This window comes from Medicago truncatula, chromosome 5 (genome assembly GCF_003473485.1).
Source record: "Medicago truncatula cultivar Jemalong A17 chromosome 5, MtrunA17r5.0-ANR, whole genome shotgun sequence".
Classification (NCBI taxonomy): domain Eukaryota; kingdom Viridiplantae; phylum Streptophyta; class Magnoliopsida; order Fabales; family Fabaceae; genus Medicago; species Medicago truncatula.
This window is the reverse complement of record NC_053046.1, coordinates 7,703,425-7,728,823: the sequence shown is the minus strand read 5'-3', so window position 1 is coordinate 7,728,823 and position 25,399 is coordinate 7,703,425. Positions and strand designations below refer to the sequence as shown.

Here is a 25,399-nt window from a genome sequence, read left to right as displayed (position 1 = left end):
ATTCATGATCTGGATGGGAATGAGTTGAATGACTTAATCCTGGGTATATTAGTGAACTCTTTCTAGGGATTTTGAAAAATCTTCTCCTAGAAATGTTCTTGTTATTGCTTCGACTCATATTTCCCAAAAAGTGGATCCCGCTCTAAGAGCTCCAAATAAATTAAACACGTGTATTTAAATATGAAGGTTTCTTATTCCACAACAAAGAAAGCACTTTTTCAGTCTTGCTCGTACGCGAGGTTTTCACTTGGAAAAAGAAAATGTTCGATACTAATGGATGTAGGTCCACAACTCTGGGTTCTAATGTACGAGATCTTGTAGCACTTACCAACGAGGCGCTAGCGATTAGTATTATACAAAAAAAATCCATTATAGACACTGATGTAATTAGATCCGCTCTTCATAGACAAATTTTGTGATTACATACCTTTTATGCATTTAAATTTAACAATTAATTTGCACATCTTTGTTTATCCTAAGAAGAAAACTTCGAACAACATTACTTAACATTAATCCAACGAAGTTAGACACATCTCTAAATTGAAAATTGGCATAGCAACTTCTTTCATTCATTTCATAATAGTAGTATATTTTCCAAAAGAAGTTACATTAAGACAGTTTAAATCAAATTGCACAACATCATCTATTACAAATCAAACTACACAACATCATCTATTACAATCATCATATTTCAAAGACATATGACTCCATGTGGCACTAATACTGCAGAGTAGTATTGTCCTTAAAATCATGCAAACCCAAAAGCACGTTAATCCAAAAATCGTAGAAATCTTCAACCAAGATCTTCTATGCTCCAATTCATTCTTCAACTTCTGATTTTTTGTGAAGCTTTACAATCTTCAAATTCCTATCATCATCTACTTCTTCATCAATTAACTTAAAAAACTACAACCTTTATCAAATTGATTTTCATAGTTTCTACATACACCCCCATAATTTTTTCCACAGTTGGGATTTGTAATATTAGTGATAGTACGAATTACACTTTCTTCCCCACACCTACATTATGTGATTGTTCTTCTTCTCAGATTTGAAACAACAAACCCAACTGATTGACCCATTTGCCACAATTTTGTGTTTGTTTTTGCCATTCTTCATATTTGATGAGGAATGAAGAAGAATGGAGAATCGATTACCAAGAAGAACGAATCGTAAAAGAATGGATCAAAGATAAAAGGAATTGAAGGAAAATGATGGAGATTTAGAAGAAGAGAGAAGATGAAGGATGGTTGCAAAGAGAAGAAGAATGAAGGAATGGAGAAGAACCTTAATTATGGGTTCCTAAAAAAGCACATCTTTTATATGTGCCTTGTCCAATTCGCCGCGTGTGCACTCTCTAACGGTAGTTTTAATAAATTGACGGAAAGAAAGACTCTGACAAACAGAGGTGAACTTGAGGGACGTTTTAAAAATTTTGAGACTAAAATGAAATAAAAAATTAGTTAGAAGACCAAACGACCAATTAAACCTTATTGTTTTTGTCCAACCCTTATTAATTGTTCGTCTAATCCAATTTCTAAATCAATTAGAGTAAAAAAAATTGTCCAAGTCCATTTTACAAATTAAACACACTTTAAAAATATGAGTTTTTTCTTTTTTTTAGGAAAAAATCCTCTGAGTTAAGAACCCTCCAAATACAAATTACAAATCTTGATTGTCAAAAATATTTAATTTTTTTTTTTATTAGTCCGTTCGTTTTACAAATTTACGAAATCTTTTAAAATCTACAATTTATTTTTTTAAGGCAAAATCTACAAATTTTTTATTTTGGCAAAATAATCTTTTATAATCTCATTCCACTAAAATTTCTTAAAACTAAATTATTTATGCCATCATAGACCTAAGTTTAGTTTTCCTCTACTCTCCCGTGCCATTCTTCCGCCACAATACGCTTCCAGTTCAGCCGCGTAATTCTTCTCCGGTTACACCCTAACCGTCTGCCTCCGTCTCCGGTGACGCTGCCGCCATACTGTCACTCCAGTCACACACACTTTCATCACCCGCTATCTCTCCTTAAACCCTAAACCCTGAAAACCTTGTTCAATGGATTCAATGGATTTCAAGGCGAGTGAACTCTTGAAAGAAGTTCAAGTAGATGATTACTCACAGATTTCTAAACCCGTTGATGACGCCGTCGCCGCTATCGAATCTTCCATAGACAGTATCCCTGATAACTATAATGTTACTGCTGATTTGGCACCGAGTTTTGTTAGGGATATTGGTGCTGATAAAGTGGAGTTCAAATTTAAGAAACCATTGGTTATTCAAAAGGGTGGTAGTTACTCTATTGAGAGTCTTGCTAGGCCTGAATTAAATTTGGATCTTATTATAAGGTTACCTAAGGTATTATTCAATCTTTTCAAATGGTTTATTTGTTAATTGTTGTTTAATTTAGTTTAGAGTTTAATCTGTATGCACCGGCAATAACTTTGTTGAGCCAAAAACCGCACTTAGGGCCTGTTTGTATAAACAACTTATTTGCAGGTTATAGCACAAGTGCTTATCATGATAGTACTTATGCATAAATAAGCTTACATAAGCTATTTTTATAGAAAAAGAAAATGTGAAGTTAAATTGTTTAAATAAGCTATATTGGAGAACTTGTGAAAATAAGCCGAAAAAAGCAGGTGAAAACTGTCATAAGCTGTTTTCATAAGTTCTCCCAAAGAGCGTCACAAAACTTATGCTAGTAGATATGCTCAAATAAGTCAATCCAAACAGGCCCTTAGAGCAAGTGTACTCTATTGCAGAAGTAGTATAAAAGATTACTGAATCCACATGTTAGCAAATACCCAACTAATTAAGATTTTATATTATGTAGACTAACAAAAGTGGTTGAATTGTTTGCGATAACTAAATAGAAAGTAATTAAGAACAATAGTTGTAAATCAATGGAGATAGAGGTCTAGGGTCTTTGCTCTGGCTTCAGTTGGTCCCCCGCTATTGACGGTGGGATTGGTCCTTCGGAGCAGTCGGTCATTGGACCGGTTACTGAGTTTCCAAAGGAAAAAAAAGGAGGTCTAGGGTCTTTGCTCGGGCTTCAACTGGGTCCCCGCTAGTGACGGTGGGATTGGTCCCCCGTATTAGTATGCCATGGGGCTGGATACCGAGTTTTCAAAGAAAAACTTGCAATCTTTGATTTTGTATGTCAGTTTTACTTGAATTTCTTTATTTTAATTCAATTACCAATCCCTTACTAAAGCTATTAACCTGTTTGGTCTTTCATGACCCACCAACACATCACAACAAATCATGTGTGACTTTAAAAGTGGTTATGATAAAAGTCAAATGTTTCCAATGACCTGACTGTTATGATTGATTGACAGTGTATACTTTGATTTTGTAACCGTAACTTCTGTTATGACAGGAGTGCTTCCATGAGAAGGATTATTTGAACTACAGGTACCATGCCAAGAGGTGTCTTTATCTCTGCTTGGTGAAAAAGTATTTAGAGAAATCTCCATCTATTGGTAGGGTTGAATGGTCTACCCTGCAGAACGAAGCTCGAAAGCCTGTATTGATTGTGTATCCAGGTTAGTACTATGTCTTAGCATTTAAATTCCAATGCATTTTGGTTCACAGACAATATTTGGAGACTAATGGAGAATTTTTTTGCAGCTGCAAAGCTTGTTGATGTTGATGGTTTTTTTGTGAGAATTATTCCATCGGCCAAGGATATCTTTAGCATACCAAAGTTAAACATGACGCGTAATAACATTCATAATTCAAAGAATGGTTTGTACCTTTGCATTTACATTCAGTTTCTTTTAGATTTTAACTTCTTCTGATACAATGTATTGATGATTGACTGTTAATGTTCAGAAGGAAGTTCCGTTCAAGCTACACCAAAGTATAATTCTAGTATTTTAGAAGACATGTATATGGAGGATACAAAATTAATCAACGAATTTTTTCTTGGATGGAAGCAACTAAGAGAGGCTTTAATCCTACTTAAGGTTTGATATTTGAATTTCTTTTGGGCATTTGTGCATCATATTAAGTAAAAAATTAACGTGGAAACACTGAGTTTGATGCCGCTCTTCCGAATTTTAGGTATGGGCTCGACAGAGAAGTTCAATATATGTTCATGATTGCCTGAATGGATTTTTGCTATCCGTCATACTGGCACACCTTGCTTCTAGGCAACAAATTAGTAGGTCAATGAAGGCAATTGAAATAATTCGCATTACCTTGAACTTCATTGGTATGTATATATACTCTCCTTTGCAGTTTTGGCTCATTTTATTTAGTGCTTTGATGACCATAGGGAGTTTGCGTGCCATATTTTGGTATTCTCGATTCACTATCGTTGTTTCTGTTGACTAGTATATTTGAATTCCATTGTAGTTTCTTAGTGAATTTGTAGGCAATTTGCTACTGACTTAAAAATTGGCTTAGATCGGAAGTGTTGGGGGGGGGGAATTTTTAAAGCTTTCATATTAAATAGATACATTATTGTGATTGGTTTTGCAGCCACTTCAGAGACATGGAGTCGAGGTCTCTACTTTCCAAAGGAAGGCGAAGGAAATATTACTAAAGAGGTCCAGATCTCTAACCTTGTTTTGTCTACCTTTGTAATTCAATTTTGTATGTAGTTTGTGTTCATGTTCCACTATGATTGTCCTGATATCTGAATCTCTGTTTATACTTTATTTTCTTTTATGTTTTTCTTTACATTCACGTTTCATTCGTTTTTAATTGATATGCGGTGCAAAATTTTAAATAAATCATATTTTTGTAATACAATATCACCTTTAACTCTTCATTGGCAAGTAGCTTTGTATTTTCAATCACTTGCACCACGACGGATCAGTCTTGGGTTGATGAAAATTTTCTTATGCACCATTTACTAAGTTTTCTTAAAAAGTTTCCATTTATATTCGGAGCTATTCATTGTTTTGTTCATGATTCCCATTTGCAGGACAGAATGCAACTTAAAGGGTCATTTCCAGTTGTCATGTGTCATCCATCGGGGGCATTCAATTTGGCTTTTCGAATGTCTAGGATTGGTTTTTCTCAGGTATTTTTTGGCCAGCAACCACCTTTGCCTTTTATTCTCCTTTATTATAATATATATCTCACAATACTGATTTTGATTATTCATGTGTATATTCAGCTTCAAGACGAGGCTGCTTTGACACTTAAATGCATGGAGAAGTGTAGAGGTGGTGGATTTGAGGAAGTTTTTATGACCAAGATTGACTATGCTGTTAAATATGATTATTGTATGAGGTAATGTTTTTTCATCTAGTGTTTGTTTGTCATTGATAATCCATTTGGGGTATTTGATTAGAAAGGTTTAGGTAAAGTAACTTGTATATTGAAAGCATATAAATTAAAATTATAATGATGTAAGCAAACAGGTTTGTAGGACTCATTATGATGCATGTGTATTTTTGTGTTGCATGATAACATTCAGGAGACTTGCATTTGCTTTTCTTGGTGATAAATACCATATTGATTCAGATGTTGTATTACATGATGGATTATTCAGTTGATTCATTTTCATGATGGTTTGCTTCATGCTGTAAAAGCTGCTTAGTTTATTACATGTTTTGCTCTTACAGAATAAACTTTAAGGGAAACAAGGAGCTATATGCATCAGGGTTTTGTATGGATGATGAATGCTGGAGATTGTACGAGGAGAAAATACATGCTATTTTAGCTAAAGGATTGAATGATAGAGCAAAATTTATTCGAGTAATATGGAGAAATGCACAATGCCAGTGGAGCGTGAATGATGTATGGTTTCAAGCATGAATTTTCAGTATCTCATTTGAAATATGCTTCATGTTTTTCCTTATTCCGTTCTGTCTCTGATTGAATTTACAACTTCAGGGCTTGTCAATTCTTGATAAAGAGCCCTTGTTCATAGGAATTTCAGTCAGTGATTTGGAGAAAGCATTTAGGATGGTTGATATTGGTCCGAATGCTGAAAGTAAAGAACAGGTACATTCTTTTGTTCATGTTCACTCAGTTTCTCCTTTCGTGTTCAAATTTTTGTTGCTTTGAATGTACCACTGTCCTTACTCATTATTTCAAGCAGGCTCTTGAATTTCGGAAGTTTTGGGGAGAAAAATCCGAGCTTAGAAGATTTAAAGACAGTAGAATTGCAGAAAGCACAGGTGAGGCATCTATTGTGGCAATTCACGTATTTAGTTGATCAAGTATGACTAGCGTAGTTTTCTTGTCTTGCTGGCCAAGATAATATGTCTAACATGGCAGTGCTTTTTTCTCTAAAATAGTATGGGAATGTCAGAAATGGGAAAGGCATCTGATTTTGAAAAATATAGCCGAGCATGTGCTTAGTCGGCATCTATCTCTATCCAAGGAAAATATTGTAGTAGTTGTGGATCAACTTGATTTCTCTTTGGCTCATGGTGCTGTAGGTAAACCATCTTACCTAGCCTCCTTTTTTTTACCCCATTTACTTATATCATTATCAGCTGATGTTCTTTGAAATGATTAACCCACAGATCCGATAGCACACTCTGGAAATTTGCTCGAGGCATTTGATCTTCTATCAAAGCGTTTGCGTCTTATTGAAGGCCTCCCTTTGAAGGTGTCTAGTGTACAGCCTTTAGACTCTGGTAATTTACCCACCAGAACAAATTATTTTTTAAGTCTTTTGTGTCAATGCTTGGTAATAAACCAAAACTGAAAACTTTTTGCCAAAGAAAAAAAAGGCAGTACCAGCGTTTCTAAGTTCTATGTTGTTGAATTTATTGAAGATCAATCTCATCCAAATTAACAATATGTGTTGATTACCATTTACAGCATTCAGGTTTACATCAGTCTTCCCTCCTGAACCTCATCTTCTAGCTAATGAAAAAATTGGATCTCTCAGACTGAATAAGTTGGTTCCATCATGCATTCAACCACTAGAAATTATGATTCAGGTATGACATTATGCTCCAGTGGTGCTCAATGAATTGACCTATGCAGAGAAAATTTACCAAGAGTTTATTTGTTTTCTCTTTACAGCTGGAAGGTTCGGGGCACTGGCCAATGGATGAAATTGCAATTGAAAAAACAAAATCTAGTTACCTTATTCAAATAGGAAAAAGGTGGGAACTTATGTCCTTTATTTGCTTCAATATCTTGTTCTACCTTTTCAGTGTTTAATATGACGTGATTCTGTTATTATGGCAGTCTTCAAAAGAAGTGGGGGATGACATGCACTGCAACTGAGGAAGATGTGGATGTGTTAATGTCAGGATATGCATTTCGTCTTAAAATTTTGCATGAGAGGGCCCTTAGTTTACTCAAAGAAAGTATGGCTTACACTTCTTGCATGATTATTGATGATTTAAATGGAAATGCCATTTTTGAGTTTCACTTATCAAACCTTTTTAATATGCAGTTGGGAATGATAAAAAAACGCGGGTACATTCGGCAGACAAGAAACTTTTGATTCGTGGTCAACATGCTAGCATGATTAATGGACTACAAAGTCGTTACCCAATATATGGACCAATAGTTAGGTGAGCGTTTAAAAAATTTATGTCAAGTTATGTTCGATTCCATTTATAATCTGTAACTCATAGGGTTCTTATTTGTCTAGACTAGCAAAACGTTGGGCTGCTTCACATCTATTTTCTGCTTGTTTGGTAGAGGAGGCCATTGAGCTTTTGGTTGCTTATCTCTTTCTTAATCCTTTGCCATTTAATGCTCCCTGCTCGCGGATCACCGGGTTTATGAGGTGTGTTTCTTAATTATTGTTACTCATTTACTTAGCAGATTTTGGGAGATATTGCATGTAGTAAGTGTACTCTTTAAACCTGATTTTCTTGTGGGAGTCTCAAATCTCATTACCGCGGTTATGTTGCCATTCCCTTGGTAAGGGGTTTCACAATTGGGTGTGAAGTTGGGACATACAATTACCCAAGGAGGCCAGAACTGAGCATCCTTATTTGAAATTGTGGTTATTGATTTGTTTGTACACATTATAACACTTTTATTTCCTTGACAGGTTCCTGCAGTTGCTCTCAAACTATGATTGGACTTATTCTCCTTTGGTTGTTGACATAAATAATGACTTGAGCCCGAGTGATAGAAAAGAAATAAATGTAAGTTGTGTATGTCTTAGTACATAATTAAGTAAAAACTTGTTGATTTGTTTGTAGTCTGTTATTTTTGGGGATTTCCTCTTCAATATAAAAGAAAGTAAAACCTTGTTACTGTTAGTCTTTAGGAAGTATATGTTCTTGATGATAACTGTGTGGATTTTCAGGATAACTTTTTGCTAAGAAGAAAAAGTCAGGGAGAGAATGAGCAAGCTGTAGGGCCAGTGATGTTCTTGGCTACAGTTTATGATAAAGCATCTGAGGCTTGGACTGGATTATCACCTAGTGCACTGGTTAGTTATTCTCTAAATTGGATATAATTTGAGTTCTGTTATATAATTATTTCATATTGCTGGAGGTTTCTTGAATGCATCCCTCTCTGTTAATTGTAATGTAATGTAATGTCTCTTCACTCAGTTGTTTAGTCACTAAATTCTAGGAATAATTTCTCTACAATATATGACTGTCTTTAAGTAACAATAAGTTTAGAGTGATAATTAATAGTCACGACAGTTCGGGTTCAGTAAAAGTTAAGTATACTATTGTTTTGATCCTTGATGTCAACATTTCAATACTGTTTAATCTAGCAAGTGCATGCTAATTGATAATGAGGTGTTTGTTGTGTTGTAATGAATCATTAACAGGAACTTAAAAGGTTAGTTGCATATGCTCGAAGCAGTGCAAATTTGTTGATGAAACTCACATTTCAGGAGGAAATTGGTCCATACAGATGGGAGGTAAATTGAGCAGATTTTTTTAGTTTATTTGTTTCAACTTTCATTTGTAGATTAGAGTTTGATTTCCTTTAAAAGACTAATGAATTATTCAAATCTTGCTGCAGTGCCTTTTGCGAACTCCTTTAAATAACTATGATGCAATCATTCTTCTCCACAAGGACAAACTCGCATATCCTCAGAGGCTTCTCTTCTCATCAGAAGTTGGTCACGGTATGGTTCTTAATAGCTGGTAGTCTGCAGAATTATACATTCATAAAATGGTTCATGGGTGAGGGGGATATCATAAATTGACAGTGAATAATGATAATCATTTGTAGCAAGGCAGTGTACAATTTCATTAGGCATAGCAGGGTTTTCTGTGTGCATGATAAAATATTCTGGATTTTCGAAACGTATAAGACAAGGATGACATTGGTTTCAGTATGCTTAGAAATTTATGTACAATCCGACCTTTCCCTCATATCGTCTTCATTGGCACAAGCTTAACTAATCAAATGATATTCTCGTTGGAAATGTAACAGGAACACAAGTTGCTAAAGGACATGCTGGTAAGTTCTTCCAACCCTTTTTGTTGCCTAAAGATTTGAAGGGTAGGCGGCCTGAGGAACTTAAAAATAAGTTGCTGGTAGACTTTGATCCATCAAGGTGCTTTATCAAAGATTTAGAGGTAAGTACAATTAAAATGATTTGATTTTGAACATACTCGTATTGTTTCCATTTGGTGGCATCCTCTTTACCAATCTCGATATCATCACTTATAACTTGCAGAAAGAGTTTTCCACCAAATTCCAATTATGGCGTGATTCTTTAGGAGGCGATGCCATCGGCCTGACGTGGGAGAAATCGTATCCTTCCAAGGTATACAATTTGTGCATATATTGTTGATTTAGTGCAAAGTATATTTATGAATTCTTAAATCCATGCAAATGGATCTTCTGATCACTGTGTTTTCTTTCTTTTTCAAAGAAGCGGAAACAAGAGGAAGTGGTCGAGGAAGGATACGACCCTCGGAAGGTGCTAAAAGCTGTAGGTGAAGTTGGAAAAGGGTTTGTGAGAAGTATATACTTTCTCAAGCCACCAAGGCTCGCAAATTAAAGTCGATTATGTATTAATGAGAAAATTTTGCCTCTAGTCAATTTTATCAATTAGAAAAGAAATTTTGTCAGCGCAAAGAACACAATTGATTGTAGTAGGATCGATCCGGTAGAGCACAAGAGTTTGTGTAAATTGGTGTACTTGTATTTTCCTCTCCCACCTTCAGAGTTCGGCAGCCCAGAAAAAATGAAGAGTTCCAGATTCTTATATATTGTAAAGAAGCTGGTGTAGCGTGGCTTAAATTATGTTTTACGAATTTTTCAGACTCTAATAGGGGATATTTTTTAATTTATTTTTTAATTATCGATGAAAAGTAAAATGCTTAAAACCAGTTTGTCCTAACACAAATACATAAGTCAAAACGTGGAATGATATCAAATTTTCTGATATTTACCTGCGATATTTTCTGACAACACATGGAGTTATCCCTAAATTAATGTGTTTTCCGAATCCATATGTTTCTTGCTAAGTAGCATCTTCTCTTTAAAACATTACGTGCATGAACATTTTTGAAGAAAATCGATAATTACGTTGATCAACACTATTTATTTAGTAATTAAAGGAAAAAAAAAGATAAAAAAATCTCGTTTGTTTCTTTGTTTATAAGTTGGACTTGTTTCACTTGACATAGTTTCCATGTGTTTGAATGTGTTAATTTTTTTTATCAATGTCGCACTCCAATGCTCTTATGAAACAATAAATGGAAAATTCAACTAAAAGATTCTTGAAACACAAAAACTATCAAGCAAAAAAATAGAAACACGAAGCAAACAGTAAAACACAAGATTTACTGAGGCTTGAAGCAATTGCAACCCCTCCTCATTTGAACACTTTTGTCTCTTTACCAATGATTCTGAGACATCACTCTTACAAGGATATATCAGCTTATATACAAGTAGCCAGCCAATAAAGTAATTGCAAAGATAATTATAACAAAAAAAATATTAACTTAAACCAACAGCTGGACCTTTGGTTGATAAAAACACAATATATCGAACACAAGAGGAAATCGCTTTTATTTTAATTTTTTTTTTTTTTTTAAAGGCCTGGCTTCAACCTCGCTAGTCACTACAGTGTGCGGCGAGACAGTAAATACTGCATACGACGTCGTTGGTAAAATCCCTATTCATCACTATTTTTTTTTTATTTCTTCTTCATCAGTATGATTATTATCTTTTTTTTTTTACCTTGTATATATTTTTCAGAATCGCACGTTTGGTGATTTTTTATGTTGAGGTTTTTCTCTTTCCACTGCCACTTATTTTCATCACTCTTTTCAATTTTTCTTCTATTGTTTACACAGTCACACATAGATGTTTTCTCGTATGATTGTGAGTGAATAGTGATGTAACATTCAGAGAGGTAAATTTGAACTTTGAGTGTGATAAGAAATGTTTGAAGAGGGGTGCATGTAAAATGTTTGTAATAAAAGCATGTTTGAACTTTGAAAGACTTCATAGTTCATATTTATAACTATGGTGCGCACACGTGTCCTGTGTAGTTACATTCAATTAATTTATGACACATATTATTACATTCAATTAATTTATTTTCTTAAACTTTTTTAAAAAATAAATTATTTTCTTAAATTATTACAGATGTCGGATGGTGTCTGTGTCGTGTTTCATAGCTTGTTGGTGAATCAAAGTATACACCCTTATTGTGACTATGTCTAGTTGTTGGCGAAAGGGGGGAAACTCCCTTTCACGCAACTGATTTGTGACTGGAGACCGTGTGTTTGAGTCGTGGAATAAGTCTCTTAGAATTACAAGATGAGATTACCTACAATAGATTCAAAATGGGTTTGTGTAGTGTCAATTTGAAGCTAAAGGTTTATTATTATTATTATAAGAGGTTTTATGATAGTAAATATCTTATGCGAAATGGTGTACTAGTTTTATTGTCATACAGTTTCCAACATATGAAATAAATGGAAGGGAAATTAGATGCTTTAAAAACCAGTTTCAAACAAGATTAACTTTTATACTTAACTATGTTGATGTCAACTAGATTAACTTTTCTTCAGGTGTTAATGGATTCAAACAGCAACCAGACTGATGAAAAACCACAAGTCAAGCCAGCACAAATAGTCACATTCTGTCAAAGAAACAAGTCCAGGGATGGGAGTTTTGTGTCTAAATTAAGAAATCACTTTCATGAATTTATCCATGCATCCGTTGATGAACACAGGAGATGCTTGAGAAACACAATTCAAAATGTATATTTTCTACCGTGGATGTATATACATCAATAAACCCTTCGATTATGATGCTAACAAGTGCGACCTATTATATATTGTTTGAAACAGATATTTAATGCATCAAAGGATTTTGGAAAAAACAGTGAAAGTATAAAAGAAGATGAAAACTCCGTACAACTTCATTCATCTACAAAGAACTAGAATGCTTCTATGAATCGTTAGTAGATGACAGAAGTGTTGTGTAGGTTTATGATATATACTTAGACCTTAGAGAACACATTATTGACTATATTGTCGTTAATGTATACAATACAATTGTTTACACTGCTTAATGTCTAACATTCAAGTGGGATTCTACGGTTTCATATGATTATCATGGAGTTTGTATCTTTGGTTAGCATTATAAACTCATTCAGCTTTAACTTTCTCTTTCGGTTGTAAAACTTTAGGCCTCTTATGAACTGTTTGAAATTAAGTCAATTTGTCGTAAATCGTAATAGAAAGTTGCAACAATGTGAATTTGAGCTTTTTATCTCTCGATACTTAATGTAAGGCGCGATAGCGAATGGTACACATAGAGAAATTAATTGCAGACAGCTAAAAAGAAGTTACAAGGTAATGGCCTCAGAAAAGTAAAAAGAAAGGTCTATGCTCCTAACTGTTAAATAACTTCTCAGAAAATGGTGTTCAATAGAGCTCCAAGTTCCTTAGCCTGCACATAATTTGTAACAAAAAGAACACGGTTAGTAAGCCAACTCGAATTGTTATCTTGTGATCTTGTTTTTACTTTTGTTGTGGAGTATACTTATCAAATGTCATCATGAAGTAGATTTGTCATTAGTCCAGGAGATGTATAAACTATAAACAATGAGGGGATATATAAAAGTTTGTCCGGTCTTTGTCTCTTTCTAGAGTTGCACTATTTAGGTATAGATTTTCTGATAAATACCTAATTATGTCATGGATCCGGGTTGTGTGCAGACACAATCCTGTAATTACACGTAGTCCTGCACATCTAGGTTGTCCGATCAAGATTTTGAATAGTCCAGATTTCAAACTAGATATTTTATATTTAATAAAAAATGAATTCTGCTTTAACATCTGAACCGTTTGATCTTGATCAGATGATCAATATGCGCACACTGCACCTAATTGAAATCCATAATCCCATAACATCTTGCAGGGATAAACTTGGTACAGAAGAACTGTAAGATTCATAATAAAATTGAGTTAGAAAAATATGTAGATTCTTGGATTTAGTTGTTGTGCTATGTGCATTGTAATATAAGAGGTGTGGTAGGCAACAAACTTTTAGTAAGAATCTCAAGTTGCAATTACAATGAGTTTTTAAAACAAGACCTTTTAACTTGTAAGTTTAAAGTAGTTTAGGAAGTAAAGGATTAAAAGTAAAGTGTTAGTTTCTTTGATAGAGGAACAATTCTAATTATGGAGATATATAGTTGAAAAATAGAATTTGTTTTGGCAATGTTGTTAATGGAAGAACCAGATCTGTTACCTTAATTTGCACTGCTGATGTTTACATTGCTGCATCCAGTATTTCTTCTTCTGTAAGCAGGTAGGGGAACTTTGCCTGACTCAATGTTTTTGATGTCTTCTTGAAGTATCTCATAATGCTTCTTGATTTCCACTTCAGTTGTCCCTCCAACAAACATGGCTATATTGTACCAACGGTCAGAAGTTTCCTTGTCATATATTGCCAATGCATTTTCAAATAGTTTGTTCTTCTTGGTTGTCCATTGTAGACTTGAGTTAGGAGAAGAAAGCATGTTGGATGATGTCTTGGATGTCATTGCAAAAAAACAAAAAATCACAAGAGGGTTTTAGATGGGAAGAAACAGGTGTTAGGTTTTTATATTGATCTAATTCATCTTTAATAAAAGACATGTTTGTGAGGAGGGTCACCCTTTATAAACTATTTTAAGCCTTATCTCTTTTTAATGTGGAACTTGGATTTTTTTTTTTTCTTTTCAATATAACATCACTGTTCAGTACCATTGGATTTGGTGCGATGATAATTTTGTCGGTGGCTCGAGCAGACAAACTCCAAAATTATATTACATTTTTATATTGGCTCTGACTCATTCTTATAAAATCGACTTATAGGGTGATGAGTGTCACTACTTATCAACTATTTTTAGATATTATCTCTTTCAACTGGATTTTGAATTTTTCTCGATAAGAGGTACCAATCCTTTGGCAACTAGTCACTAAATTAGAAAGAATCATCGACTATAATAAGGAAGTGAATGAGTAAGAAAGCAATATGTGGAAGGCTATTGGGAAGCACGGGGAACTAGGAAGCTAATAAGGTGAATATTTTAAGTATACTCGATTCAAGAGATGACACTATGAAACTAGTAATTGGTGTGGCATTTAAACTATTTGTGGCAAGTTTCCAAGATGTCCAACAAAAGTACATGTGATAATACTATCCTTATATACTATATGATGATTGTGCAGCTGGTACATTAACAAGAGTGATTGGTTCTAAAGAAATACCCTGTTGCTTCATTTTTCAAGTCTTTTTTTGGTCTCGATGCTTTCATGTTTGTTCTATTGGTTTAGAGCATCTCTTGTAGTGAACACCATTTAAGGTTCTTAATCTATTTTTAATGGGTCTTACTTAGCCACAACAGTTGTTTTAGCAGCTTTTTTCTTTTTAAATGAACACACTGAGAAATTATAACAAATTAGTTTTTAATTCTTTTCTACTAGAAATTGCGTTCGATGCACATAATTTGTAACAAAAAAGAACACGGTTAGAAAACAAACAGAAAATATTATGTGGTTATCTTGTTTTTGCTTCTCTTGTGGAGTATACTTATTAAATGTCATCATGAAGAAGATTTGTTACTAGTCCAGTAGAAGTATAAATGACGAGGGAAGCTGTCATGAAACTGACTTTTCTAAAAAAGTTAATTTTAATTTTAATGTTTGATTCATTTTTAAATTGTTGATTACTGATTAATGAACAATAGTAATTCATCTAGTAATGCTTGCAACATCTTAGACTTACAAGTATTATTTTATCGTTGACATCTTTAACATGCAAACAGAGTTGCTAATATCATGTGAGTGTTACACTTTGTGGGGTGTTACACTTAAAACAAGGTAAGATAAAATTAGATTAAGCGTATTCATGTTAATCTAATGAATTGATGATACTAAGAGGATTGAACTTTTGATGCCACTGTACAAACAGTGGGATGTTACTCACAACACTTTTGATGTTATAGTGTTAACTTCACCAGAAAAGTCATTTTAATGACTTCACCATAGAATTTTCCAATGACGAGAGGGGATAAAAAGCATGTCAACTCAAGGGTAAGACTACAAAAATCCTCGTTCTAGATCCACCAACAAAAAAAAATTATTTTCTATTAGATTTTATAAACAAAAAAGTCTTATATATGCCTTAAAAAAAGTCTTATATGCAAACAAAAAAGACTTCATATATTAAAACTTAATATAAAAAGTTGCTTTTTTTTTTTTTTTTGTGTGTAAAATACACAAATAAATAACTTTTGTTAAAGTTGTTGAAACCTACTTCTAAGAATTCTCGGCAACTTTTTTCTAAGATTTCCCCTTCAAATTCCATTGAGCACATTTTATTTGATTTCTTACGGCATGCATGTGGTCTACAATTGCTGTTTATTGTTTTTTGTTTGTTTTTACCATTTTTTTTTTAATTGCTATAATTTGTTTAGATTAAAAAATGGTTATCTTTTATTACTGGTATTAACAAATTAGTTATACAAATTACTATTCACAAATTGGCATCCTGGTACTTTTTATTGACAATGCGTATACTATTTTTTTTTAAAGGAATGGTATATCATTTATGACGTGCTCTTTGTAAATTCATAGGTCCATAATGTATGAATTTTTATAAATCTTATTCACCTCTTTATATATAATATTTTTATAATTTTTGATTCATTTTCCCCTAAAATAAATGTTTGTTTCATTTTAAAAATATTTTAATCATAATTTATTATGAAATATGAACTTTCTTAAAATAAATTCATTTTTGTTTAAAAATATTATCAAACACTTTAACATAAAATAGATTTTGAAATAAAAAGAAAAATTTACCAAACAACTTAAACTTAATTTCTAAAGCTCATATTTTTAACTTTAAGTTTAAAGTAGCTTTTATGTCTCAAAAAAGTTGGGCCAAACACCTAATAATCTTATCGTCATGGGTATGAGCTTTGTGCAGCCACAATCATGTGACTGAAATGCATCTCGGCCATTTGATCAAAGGTCAGACGGTCTAGATGTAAAGCTCGATATTTTGGATTTTAACAAAAAAAACAAATTTTGGACAATCTGATCTTAATTGGACATACAAGATGTGTGTGACTTTGTGTAGTTACGTTGCACCTAATCCAAATCCATAATTTCATCTCATCTTCGAGCGATAAACTTGGTAAGAGCAGTAAGATTCAAAGTAAAAAATTTGAATCATATATATTCATTACAATTAAAAATCTATCTTAAAAGCATGCAAATATATTAATTCTTGGATGTAGCCGTTATACTTTGTACACTGTAATTTAAGAGGCGGGGTAAGCAACCAACTTTTAATATGAATCTCAAAGAAGCACTTATGATTCATGACAAAAAAAATATTAAAAGCTTTTAAGGACTAGTCTCTAAATGAACAATAAATTTATTTTAATTGAGAAACTCCTATATATGCAGCATGAGTTCTCATTAATGTTCTTATGAAGTATAAAGGATTAAACGTAAAGTGTTAGTTTAAGCACGAATTCAAATCGCGAAAAGCTTTTAAAAACTGCCACTAACCGCTCTCACTTTCATCAACAGAACAGAACATCACTTTTCTATTATGATCTTCTTCTAACAGAAAAAAAAAATGAAGATACTACTCATTCTCATTTCACTTTATGTTCTCTCTTTCTTCCCAATATCATACTCCACAGGTTAGCAGTTTACAGCAAAATGGTTTTAAATTGCGGTCGCAATATAAACTTTGATATTACGATACAATGCGGATAAATATGACCGCAATTGTATTTTCAATGTCGTTGCTGAGACCTCTAAAAACTTTTTATTACAGCCAGAGAATTGCAGTTGCAGACCGCAATTTAGAACTATTAGCATTGCAATTCTTTTGTCTTAATTTTCTTGTTAAGAATATTATAACAAGTTATGAAGATGTTTATCATTTTTATTGTTCTATCACAGATAGATCACAATTGCCTATGATTGCTTTCAGTTGGTGGGATGATAAGGGGACATTTAGGGCCGGTGAAACTGCAACCATTAAGGTTAAAGTACTTGAGAATGGTGATAAAATTGACAAAAATAATTTCCATCTCATACTTAATGTCAATGGAAAGGAAGGGAATAGTTCCTATGTATCAACAGTGTTGTCGAATTTCGAAGGAGATTTTGATCATTGGAAGATTTCCTTCACTCCTATTAAGGTTGGACTGTTCAATGTGCTCATTAGTGAGGATCGCTACAAAGTTTTTGATTCATCGTTGCATTTCCAAGTTGAACCAGGTATAATCAAAACCCTTTACTTATTTGGCAGAAAGACAAGCATTTTAGTGTGTGCTTATCTACATTTCTTTGTGCGTATTTTATTTGATACATAACTATCACAAATTCAGGCATTACCGTGTTTGCCTGTCTGCATTTTCCTTGTGTATATTTTCTTTAGGGTATTTTAGTTGCTATTTTGACGATTTCAGTAAGACATGTATGAATTATACAAAATGTAGGTAGGTTTGATTTTCGTAGGTGTTTATTAATAAGCTAGAATGAGTTTGATTATATGGCAAAGTCGGGCATTGACGTGTCTGTCTGCAATTTCTTTAGGGTATTTTAGTTGCTAATTTGGCGATTTGAGTAAGATGTGTATGAATGAATTCACTAAGTTGAATTAGTTGGTTCATATCATGATGTTATACATAATGTAGGTTGATTCAGTTTCGGTACGTGTTCATTAATTACTGTTTTATGTTAATATTGTATGACTGAAGGGAACATGTATCCATCGGTGTGTGTTGCATCATGGAAGGGGATGAAATATGAGTTTGAAGCTGGTTCAAAAGCTACAATTATGGTGCTCCTTAAAGATGCATTTGGAAACGGCATATCTGAGACGACTCAAGTGTCATATATGCCTGATTTTAAGTTATCTATGTTGAGCGAAAATGGCTCTATTGCAACTGAGCCTGATATCTCTAACATGGGGTGGAATGAGTTTGATTATATAGTCATTGAGTTCGTAGCAACCAAAGCCGGAAACTTCTCTATGCACATAGAAGGAGGAAATCAAACATTGAATGGTTCTCCCTTACCATTAAAAGTGAATCCAGGTTTTGTGCTATTTGCTTCAATACACATTGTGATGTGCATGTTTTTTGTGTTGAATTGAATTTCTTAGAAGGATTTAATTCTTATACATCATCAATGTAAATATTTTTTATATTCTCATTCAATTATAATCGTCAATTCATTAAAAACATTTGATTTAAATCATATAACATTTGATTCTTAGAAGGATTTAATTCTTATACATCATCAATGTAAATATTTTTTATTTTCTCATTCAATTATAATCGTCAATTCATTAAAAACATTTGATTAAAAACATTTAATCGTCAATTCATTAAAAACATTTGATTTAAATCATACCTATTTTTAAAGTCATACATATCGGTGTTTATGTATTTGAATTTGAATTATCTCTCCCTTTAATGCCAGGTGTTATAGATACTTCTAAATGTGTTGCAAAATGGAACATTGAACATCATGCATGGCAATTGTCTTCAAAGATGGAAATCTTTATACATCAGTTGGATCAATATGGAAACCTGGTTTCTGGATTGTATCCATTTGATGTTGAAGTTGTTGAAAGAGACACAAATTTGACAATACCAATAGCTGATCTACATTTTGAGGAAGTGGATACTGGAATTCAGTTGTTTTCCTTTGGAAATTGGGAACCAGGGAACTTTATATTAACAATATATGATGCTAAACATAGTAAAAGCATTTCCAATATGTCATATGTTTATACTGTTTTTGTAGGTAAAGTTTCATGCCTAGTCGTCTTCCTCTCTCGTCTGAACTTTCAGTTTATTGCAATGTTTACATATTTCTTATTGTTTGATTATTTACTATTGCTGTTGTAACATTGCAGTATTTAAATTTTATTATTTTTAATTTTGTTTTGTCTTTTTTCTTCTTCTTCGGATCAGGTTATTGTGACGGTGTAAAAAGTGTTGTCAATGGATCTGGTTTAAACGATTCAGTTGTTGGGATAAGAGCACAATTCTCGGTTTATTTGAATGACATGTATCAATATCCTTCTCCTGTTGAAGAAGGCATACTTCAAGTACAAATCTTAAGAGATGATGACTCCTACAGTGTTTCGCCGATCATATATCCCATGTTAAACAAAACTGGTATTTCAAAGGATAAACTCTTTTTGATTACATTCCTTTCTACATTTGATAATTGTATTTTGCTTGTTATAATATACATTGGTATTGATATTAGGGAGTAGAGTGGACTCAGGAGTGAGATATGATGGCATCGGTCGCATGGAAATCGCCACGTCACCTTCACCTTCAGTAGAGCTAGGCAACAATGTGAGGAATACAAACATAACTTTTTGGTGTACAATGTTCATAACTTGAGACCCTAATAATGATATCTTATCTTGGTTTCAGTCAAATGTGAGTGGGAGTTCTGTAATTACCAGTGCATTTCAAGTGGAATACACACCAGAGAAAAGTGGCTTTTATGATATTAATGTGTATTGTGGAAACATATTATTGAATGAGGGTCATTCATTCAGAAAAGAGGTAAAAGCAGGTACCAAAGTGCATTTCATGATTTTTCAAAATATGGTTTGATAAAGTTGGCATCCTCATAGGTGATAGAGAAGGATGGTTGGCAATGAAATGTTTATTGCTTCTAAATATCTAATTGTTAGTTTTTTTTTTTTTTTTGAGGGATAATTGTTAGTTATTTACAGTGCTTAGTTTAGCTACAAAATATTTCCTTAGGAATATATTTGTTAAATATTTATTATAAGGCTTATCTCAGGTTTTGTTAGGTAATTTTTCCATGTATTTATTAAGTTTAATGGAGATACATTGTCATTGTAAATCAGTTTTACAGTGACATCTATAATGAAATACTTCTATTTTCCAAGTCATGCCATCATTTTCAAAATTCACGTACAAAAGTGAGATGATTTATGATCTATATTTATTAATACTTAAAATCATTTCTGATCAGGCGTCCTTAGCTTGCTGCAGGTGAAGTAAATATCTCCTTGTCGAGTGTTGTGAGGTTTTCTTCAAAGGTAGAAAAGATGTCAAAAAATGAAGTAGTTGTGCAGCTTTTGGATTCCTATTTAAACCCGGTCCTCTCGCAACAATTAAGGTTAAAATTGGAGATTACTTCAACTAATAGTTCTGAATTTTCAACATGGGACACCATGGATAATAAGGATGGATCATACAGCTGTAGCTATATGGTTAAAGATGTTGGCACTTATGAGATTTCCGCTTCTTTTGACGGCAATCATTTACTGCCATGTCCTCTCACTATCAATGTGTATAGTAGTAAGTTCAAACATTGTGTTATTTACTAATCTAATTTTGGTAAAATATGCTGCTTTGTATGCCTTAAGGATTCTTTTGTTGGATGACATATAGGTGAATATTTTCCTAAAGCCAATGACGATGCATTATCTATTTGGGAGGATGAATCCATTGCCTTCGATGCCTTGGCAAATGATTCTTTTGCTGGTGATAATGCAAGTATAGTTGAATTCTCAAAAGTAAGATATGTTATCAATTCATTTGGAACATTCTCCTAGCCTTCTTGTTCCTGTTATTCTATGTTGATTCTAACTTTTCTCAGTAGAGACTCTGAAATCTCATTTACATTATGGGAGATCATGGAATGATGGATGTTAACAAAGAAATGATTCAATTGTTGCAGCATTTAAATATCCTTTGATATTCTGGCAATTCATTCAATATTCACCTCAGTATTTATTCAGCGTGCGATGAATAATTAAAGTAAGACATGTTCCGCCATATTCCGCCATCAATCATTGATAACACTGATCAAAACCCTATGACAGAAGCCAGCCTTCGGTCCAACTCCCAATCAAGCTAACATAATTGATCCTTGAGAACATGGGACATATTTGTTGCAAAAAGTAAATGACCAAATCGACACTGAAAATTAAGTTAAAGGATAGAAAGAAAAGTAACTGTTTATATTTGTGACAGCCTTTATATTAGCCCTTTTAGTCCTTTTTAAAAATGTTTGAAGTTATAAAATTATAATTTAGTCATAATTTCCATTATATTATCTATTACCTTCATCTTGATTTCTTCATATTCTTTTGGAATATGATAAATGGCCCTTCTTGTGCTACTTTGTCAGTCAGATCACGGTTCACTTATACAGAATGGAAGGATCTTTCGCTACACACCGTATGCAGATTATTATGGAAATGATTCTTTTTGGTATACAATATCTGATATAAATGGAAATCTTGCTACAGCTTCTGTGTACATTTCTGTTCTCAATATTCCACCTCAGTTTGCTTCTGTTCCAAGTCAACTTCAAGCAACGGAAGATTTGATAAGCCCTAGATTTGGGTATGTATCTGCATCATGTATAAATATTTATGAAGAAATTAAGTAATACTGTTTAGTTAGTTTTAATTGATTAGTTTTTCTCTACATTATCTTATCATTATGATCTCTTGCAGCGGTATTTCAGGGTTTAAGATAACGTATTCAAATCTATCAGAGAATATTTCTGTCAATCTGAGTGCACAATATGGAAGTATATTTCTGTCTCCAATGTTGATGCAATTTGGAGAACCAAAGTGGAGTGAACTTACAATCAATGCAGGAAATGAAACATCAACCAGTTTAATACTAGAAGGTTCTGTGGAAGTTATTAATATTGCGCTTCAGTCAATTCAGTACCTCGGGTAATTTTTATATTTGTGATGTAATATGTTGAAATTTATTGAAGTAATAAGCTTTTATTGTTTGGTAAGTTTTGTCAGTTCCAATGATAATGAAATAATTTATGAATTGGTAATGTATAAGCCACATGAATCTGATTCTTCGCAACATATTCAATCAATGTTCGCAGAATTTACCATTTTTCATAAATAGTAAAATGCTGTGAAGCCTTATGCGTCCAAAATATCTCACAAACGAAAAGAATTTTTTGTGGAAGCCTTACATAATGTTGTTGTTGTTGTTAATTCTTTTTGTTTTTCAGAAATGAGAATTTTTACGGTGCGGATACCATTCAAGTCTCCGCAAAGAATAAGAATGGTGTAAATTCATTGGGCGTTCCAATTTTCGTTGATCCTATCAATGATCTTCCATATATAAGAATCCCTTACTTCATCATATTGAGGAGTAACGAGGATGAGAGACTTATCTTTGACAAAGATAAAGACAAGTTTGACTTTTACGTTGGAGATCCTGATCTTCTTACCTTCCCTGGTACGATTACAAATTCTAGCAATACACTCTTGGAGATTCATATGAAATTTAACTAATAGGAGAGTGTATTAAAAAGATAGTATTTCCGCTTGACATAAATTTTAAATTATTTTGAATAGTTTTAGATTCTGATAGACTAAATGAAAACATTGTGATTGGCTTGATGCCTTCTTCAAGAAAACTTGGAGGCTTAACATTCTGTTGATGGATCATGTGTTAGGTGGTGAGGCTCATTTTCTAGTGACATTTTCTATGGAAGTAAATGATGGACTATTAGAAACAAATCTTCCATCTCACTTGATAAACACAACTGAACTGAAGCACATGAATAACTTTCAGTGGCAGCCTCTTCAAACATATGTAACTATCTCAAAGCACTTTATGGTCAAAGCCAGTGGAATCAGATTTCAAGCCACAGTAAATGACTGCAATACTGTTATGCAGCAACTCTATTATCATGTGAGTCGTGTTTTTTTACCTCGAGGTTTGAGGGGAAATCACTTGTTTTCATTTTTCAATATGTTCCCATAGCCATTTGTTTACATAGTTTATGTCGAAAGTAGTAGAACATACAAAACTACTTATATAACCTGAAAACTTCAACTATCACTGTGTTTCCTTTTCTTTTCTTTTTTGTCCAGGGAGATGAGCATGGAGCTACGTTAACATTGACATTGAATGACATGGGAAATTATGGTTGTTATCCAGATTGTGAAGAAGGAATGTCAATGCAATTATATACTGAGGCTATCGTTAACTTAATGAGAAAGCAACCAATGGATTCATTTCTTGCTCACAGTAAGTTGCAGATTTCATAATCTGAGTTTAATTGGAAGTATTCATAATTAAACATATCATTAAGTTCAATAGAAAATAGAAGCATACATATGGTTTTCTCTGCAACTTAAAATCTCTTTTTATTTGTGCAACAGCCTTAGGAACAATTATTGTCATCGAGTTCGTTATCATTTTCTGTCTCGGATTGTTGCTTCTATATTTCACTTGTAAATGTGCAATTCTCCTTGTGCATGAAAGAAGAAAGAATGAGAAAAGAACTTCCGAGGCCTCTACTGATCAAAGTTCCGAAGGACAAACTGTAAGTGCACAATGCATCGATGTTTTTGTATTCAGGAATGGATTTTCACATGTTAAATTTTAGTATGTAAGATCTTGTCACGAGAAAAATTTGTGCTAGCTCTAAAAAAAAAACTCATTTGTCGTTTCTTTTCTATTTTTAACCATCTTCTCTTGCCTTGTTTCACATTTACATTCAGTCAAGCATGACCATACCTGAGAATGCTACTAATTTCACTGGTTGCTGTTGGATCTCTTCCCTGCTTCGTTTCCGTATGCAATCATTCAATTTTCGCCAACGGTAAGTACTTTCATTTCGTATACTGCAGAATTGATACAGTTTCTCGGAGACAAGGATATTAATAATTTTGAATATCAAAATACTGCAAAACACCGAAGAAGAAAAAAATCTGTTACCATAAGAAGCATTGCTGAGCAAACCAATCGAGTATGACAAGTAGTTCTTATAAGGTTTGGAAAATCTTCACATTTTTAATTATCTTTTAGATAAAACAAAACTTATAGTATGATGATAAGTGTAGTTTTTAAAATTGATATTTCAAAATAGTTTGAGTAGTTATAAACTTTTTTTAGCGCGAAACAACATTCACCACTTATGGTTATTCATATGATACAACTGTTCTCCTTAATATTGAGTTAGACCTAAAGCCTAAACTTCCAGAAGCATGCATAAACTTGAAATGGAATTTATTTTCGTTCAAACAAAACTCGGTTACTACATCTGTTTGATCCCTTGAGTAACTTCATATCCAAACTTTCAGGTCGCGTCCTCTATTTGAAGTTGAAGAACCAAGCAAGGCAGCGAATCCATTTTGAACAAGTGAAACATTACATACTGTTATGCCAACCTCTACACCTCTTGCATTTTCACAAAAAATATAGCTTAAGTTAAAATGACTGATCCATTTTCATTTGTGAAAATTGAAAAAGACTGAGGGAAGAGGTTGTTATACTGTCTGTGAATGGGAAGCTGTTTATATTCACTGTCACAAATTAAACAGTATGAAATCGAGAAATCAAATATTCATGTGGCATGGTGAGTTCTTAGTTTATGTACTAAGTAAGTATTATAGACTTTAATGAGTTAGGTTCTTTTATTATGAATGGAAATTTTGCTGTATAAACTAATAAATCAACTAACATAATAATCATTTTCTAAGGTTAGACATTAGACTTCAAGAAAGTGTATAAACTCATTTTTTACTAATAAGGCATAATCAATCAAGACAAAATTTACAGAAGTATTCTATATAGATTGTTCTCTTATGGTACGTTATCTTATTATCTATGCAACTTATTTCAATTACCAACAAATGGCTGAAAAATAGATATTGTAGATACCAGATTTTCCATGACAACTTCAAAAAAAAAAACATAGCTCAAATGGCTGAATATCAACAACAACAGACTAAATGAAAAAGAATTAAAGATTTTAGGTCCCACCGAGACTTGAACTCGGGTTACTGGATTCAGAGTCCAATGTCCTAACCGCTAGACCATGGGACCATTAGTTGCCAACAATGTAGTTCGAATAATATTGATAAACTACATACTCTACACAAAAAACTGCCTTTGTATGCTAAACGTCACCGAAAAAGAGATATGAAACTTAAATGAGTTTAA

General features: G+C 33.1%; 3 protein-coding genes, 1 long non-coding RNA gene and 1 other non-coding gene across 9 annotated transcripts; 3 read left to right on the top strand and 2 right to left on the bottom strand.

The window, feature by feature from the left end:
- Positions 1–1,844: 1,844 nt before the first annotated feature.
- LOC11413629 (nucleolar protein 6) lies at positions 1,845–10,246 on the top strand. Its single transcript, XM_003611952.4, has 25 exons — positions 1,845–2,364; positions 3,389–3,554; positions 3,640–3,756; positions 3,844–3,977; positions 4,075–4,225; positions 4,495–4,562; positions 4,943–5,041; positions 5,138–5,253; positions 5,589–5,763; positions 5,860–5,970; positions 6,068–6,146; positions 6,267–6,410; positions 6,498–6,611; positions 6,799–6,920; positions 7,006–7,088; positions 7,174–7,295; positions 7,385–7,505; positions 7,586–7,723; positions 7,994–8,090; positions 8,255–8,380; positions 8,732–8,824; positions 8,929–9,034; positions 9,346–9,491; positions 9,593–9,682; positions 9,791–10,246. Exons 1-25 carry the CDS (start codon positions 2,065–2,067, stop codon positions 9,917–9,919), a joined length of 3,147 nt encoding a protein of 1,048 aa, XP_003612000.1. The 5' UTR covers positions 1,845–2,064; the 3' UTR covers positions 9,920–10,246.
- A 648-nt stretch (positions 10,247–10,894) lies between these two features.
- Positions 10,895–14,658, top strand: LOC11408050 (uncharacterized). 5 transcript variants are annotated; one of them, XR_003012240.2, is made up of 3 exons: positions 10,895–11,032; positions 11,946–12,137; positions 13,696–14,122. XR_003012240.2 is itself a non-coding variant. In XM_039834130.1 (3 exons), exons 1-3 carry the CDS (start codon positions 11,718–11,720, stop codon positions 12,318–12,320), a joined length of 318 nt encoding a protein of 105 aa, XP_039690064.1. In that variant the 5' UTR covers positions 11,573–11,717; the 3' UTR covers positions 12,321–12,487. The 5 variants fall into 5 exon arrangements, 1 of the variants encoding a protein (XP_039690064.1); XR_005646207.1 differs by lacking the exon at positions 10,895–11,032 and adding an exon at positions 11,096–11,155 and having other exon boundaries at positions 13,696–14,658; XR_005646206.1 differs by lacking the exon at positions 10,895–11,032 and adding an exon at positions 11,530–11,566 and having other exon boundaries at positions 13,696–14,658.
- LOC11412140 (uncharacterized) lies at positions 12,631–13,770 on the bottom strand. The gene is made up of 2 exons (XR_003012239.2): positions 13,636–13,770; positions 12,631–12,831 (listed from the first exon to the last, which is right to left on the bottom strand). It is a non-coding gene; the product is annotated as an uncharacterized lncRNA (long non-coding RNA).
- A 2,497-nt stretch (positions 14,659–17,155) lies between the features above and the next one.
- Positions 17,156–24,955, top strand: LOC11416683 (protein GAMETE EXPRESSED 2). Its single transcript, XM_024784693.2, has 16 exons — positions 17,156–17,675; positions 18,158–18,496; positions 18,885–19,211; positions 19,382–19,588; positions 19,683–19,774; positions 19,856–20,000; positions 20,450–20,758; positions 20,852–20,976; positions 21,594–21,811; positions 21,925–22,152; positions 22,452–22,681; positions 22,902–23,140; positions 23,323–23,479; positions 23,614–23,777; positions 23,956–24,056; positions 24,538–24,955. The coding sequence occupies exons 1-16, from the start codon at positions 17,156–17,158 to the stop codon at positions 24,590–24,592; spliced, it is 3,456 nt and encodes a 1,151-aa protein (XP_024640461.2). The 3' UTR covers positions 24,593–24,955.
- A 255-nt stretch (positions 24,956–25,210) lies between these two features.
- Positions 25,211–25,282, bottom strand: TRNAQ-CUG (transfer RNA glutamine (anticodon CUG)). The gene has a single exon. It is a non-coding gene; the product is annotated as a tRNA-Gln (tRNA).
- Positions 25,283–25,399: the final 117 nt, after the last annotated feature.

Bases quoted from the DNA above. Each gene is read 5' to 3' on its own strand.
- LOC11413629 (XM_003611952.4), top strand. From the start codon at position 2,065: ATGGATTCAATGGATTTCAAGGCGAGTGAACTCTTGAAAGAAGTTCAA. The intron at 6,612-6,798 runs GTAATTTACCCA...TACCATTTACAG, and splicing joins TGTACAGCCTTTAGACTCTG to CATTCAGGTTTACATCAGTC. The intron at 8,091-8,254 runs GTAAGTTGTGTA...GTGGATTTTCAG, and splicing joins GTGATAGAAAAGAAATAAAT to GATAACTTTTTGCTAAGAAG.
- LOC11408050 (XM_039834130.1), top strand. From the start codon at position 11,718: ATGGGTTTGTGTAGTGTCAATTTGAAGCTAAAG. The intron at 11,751-11,945 runs GTTTATTATTAT...ACTTTTCTTCAG, and splicing joins GTGTCAATTTGAAGCTAAAG to GTGTTAATGGATTCAAACAG. The intron at 12,138-12,227 runs GTATATTTTCTA...TGTTTGAAACAG, and splicing joins TGAGAAACACAATTCAAAAT to ATATTTAATGCATCAAAGGA.
- LOC11416683 (XM_024784693.2), top strand. From the start codon at position 17,156: ATGCGGATAAATATGACCGCAATTGTATTTTCAATGTCGTTGCTGAGA. The intron at 20,977-21,593 runs GTAAGATATGTT...CTACTTTGTCAG, and splicing joins GTATAGTTGAATTCTCAAAA to TCAGATCACGGTTCACTTAT. The intron at 23,141-23,322 runs GTGAGTCGTGTT...TTTTTTGTCCAG, and splicing joins TGCAGCAACTCTATTATCAT to GGAGATGAGCATGGAGCTAC.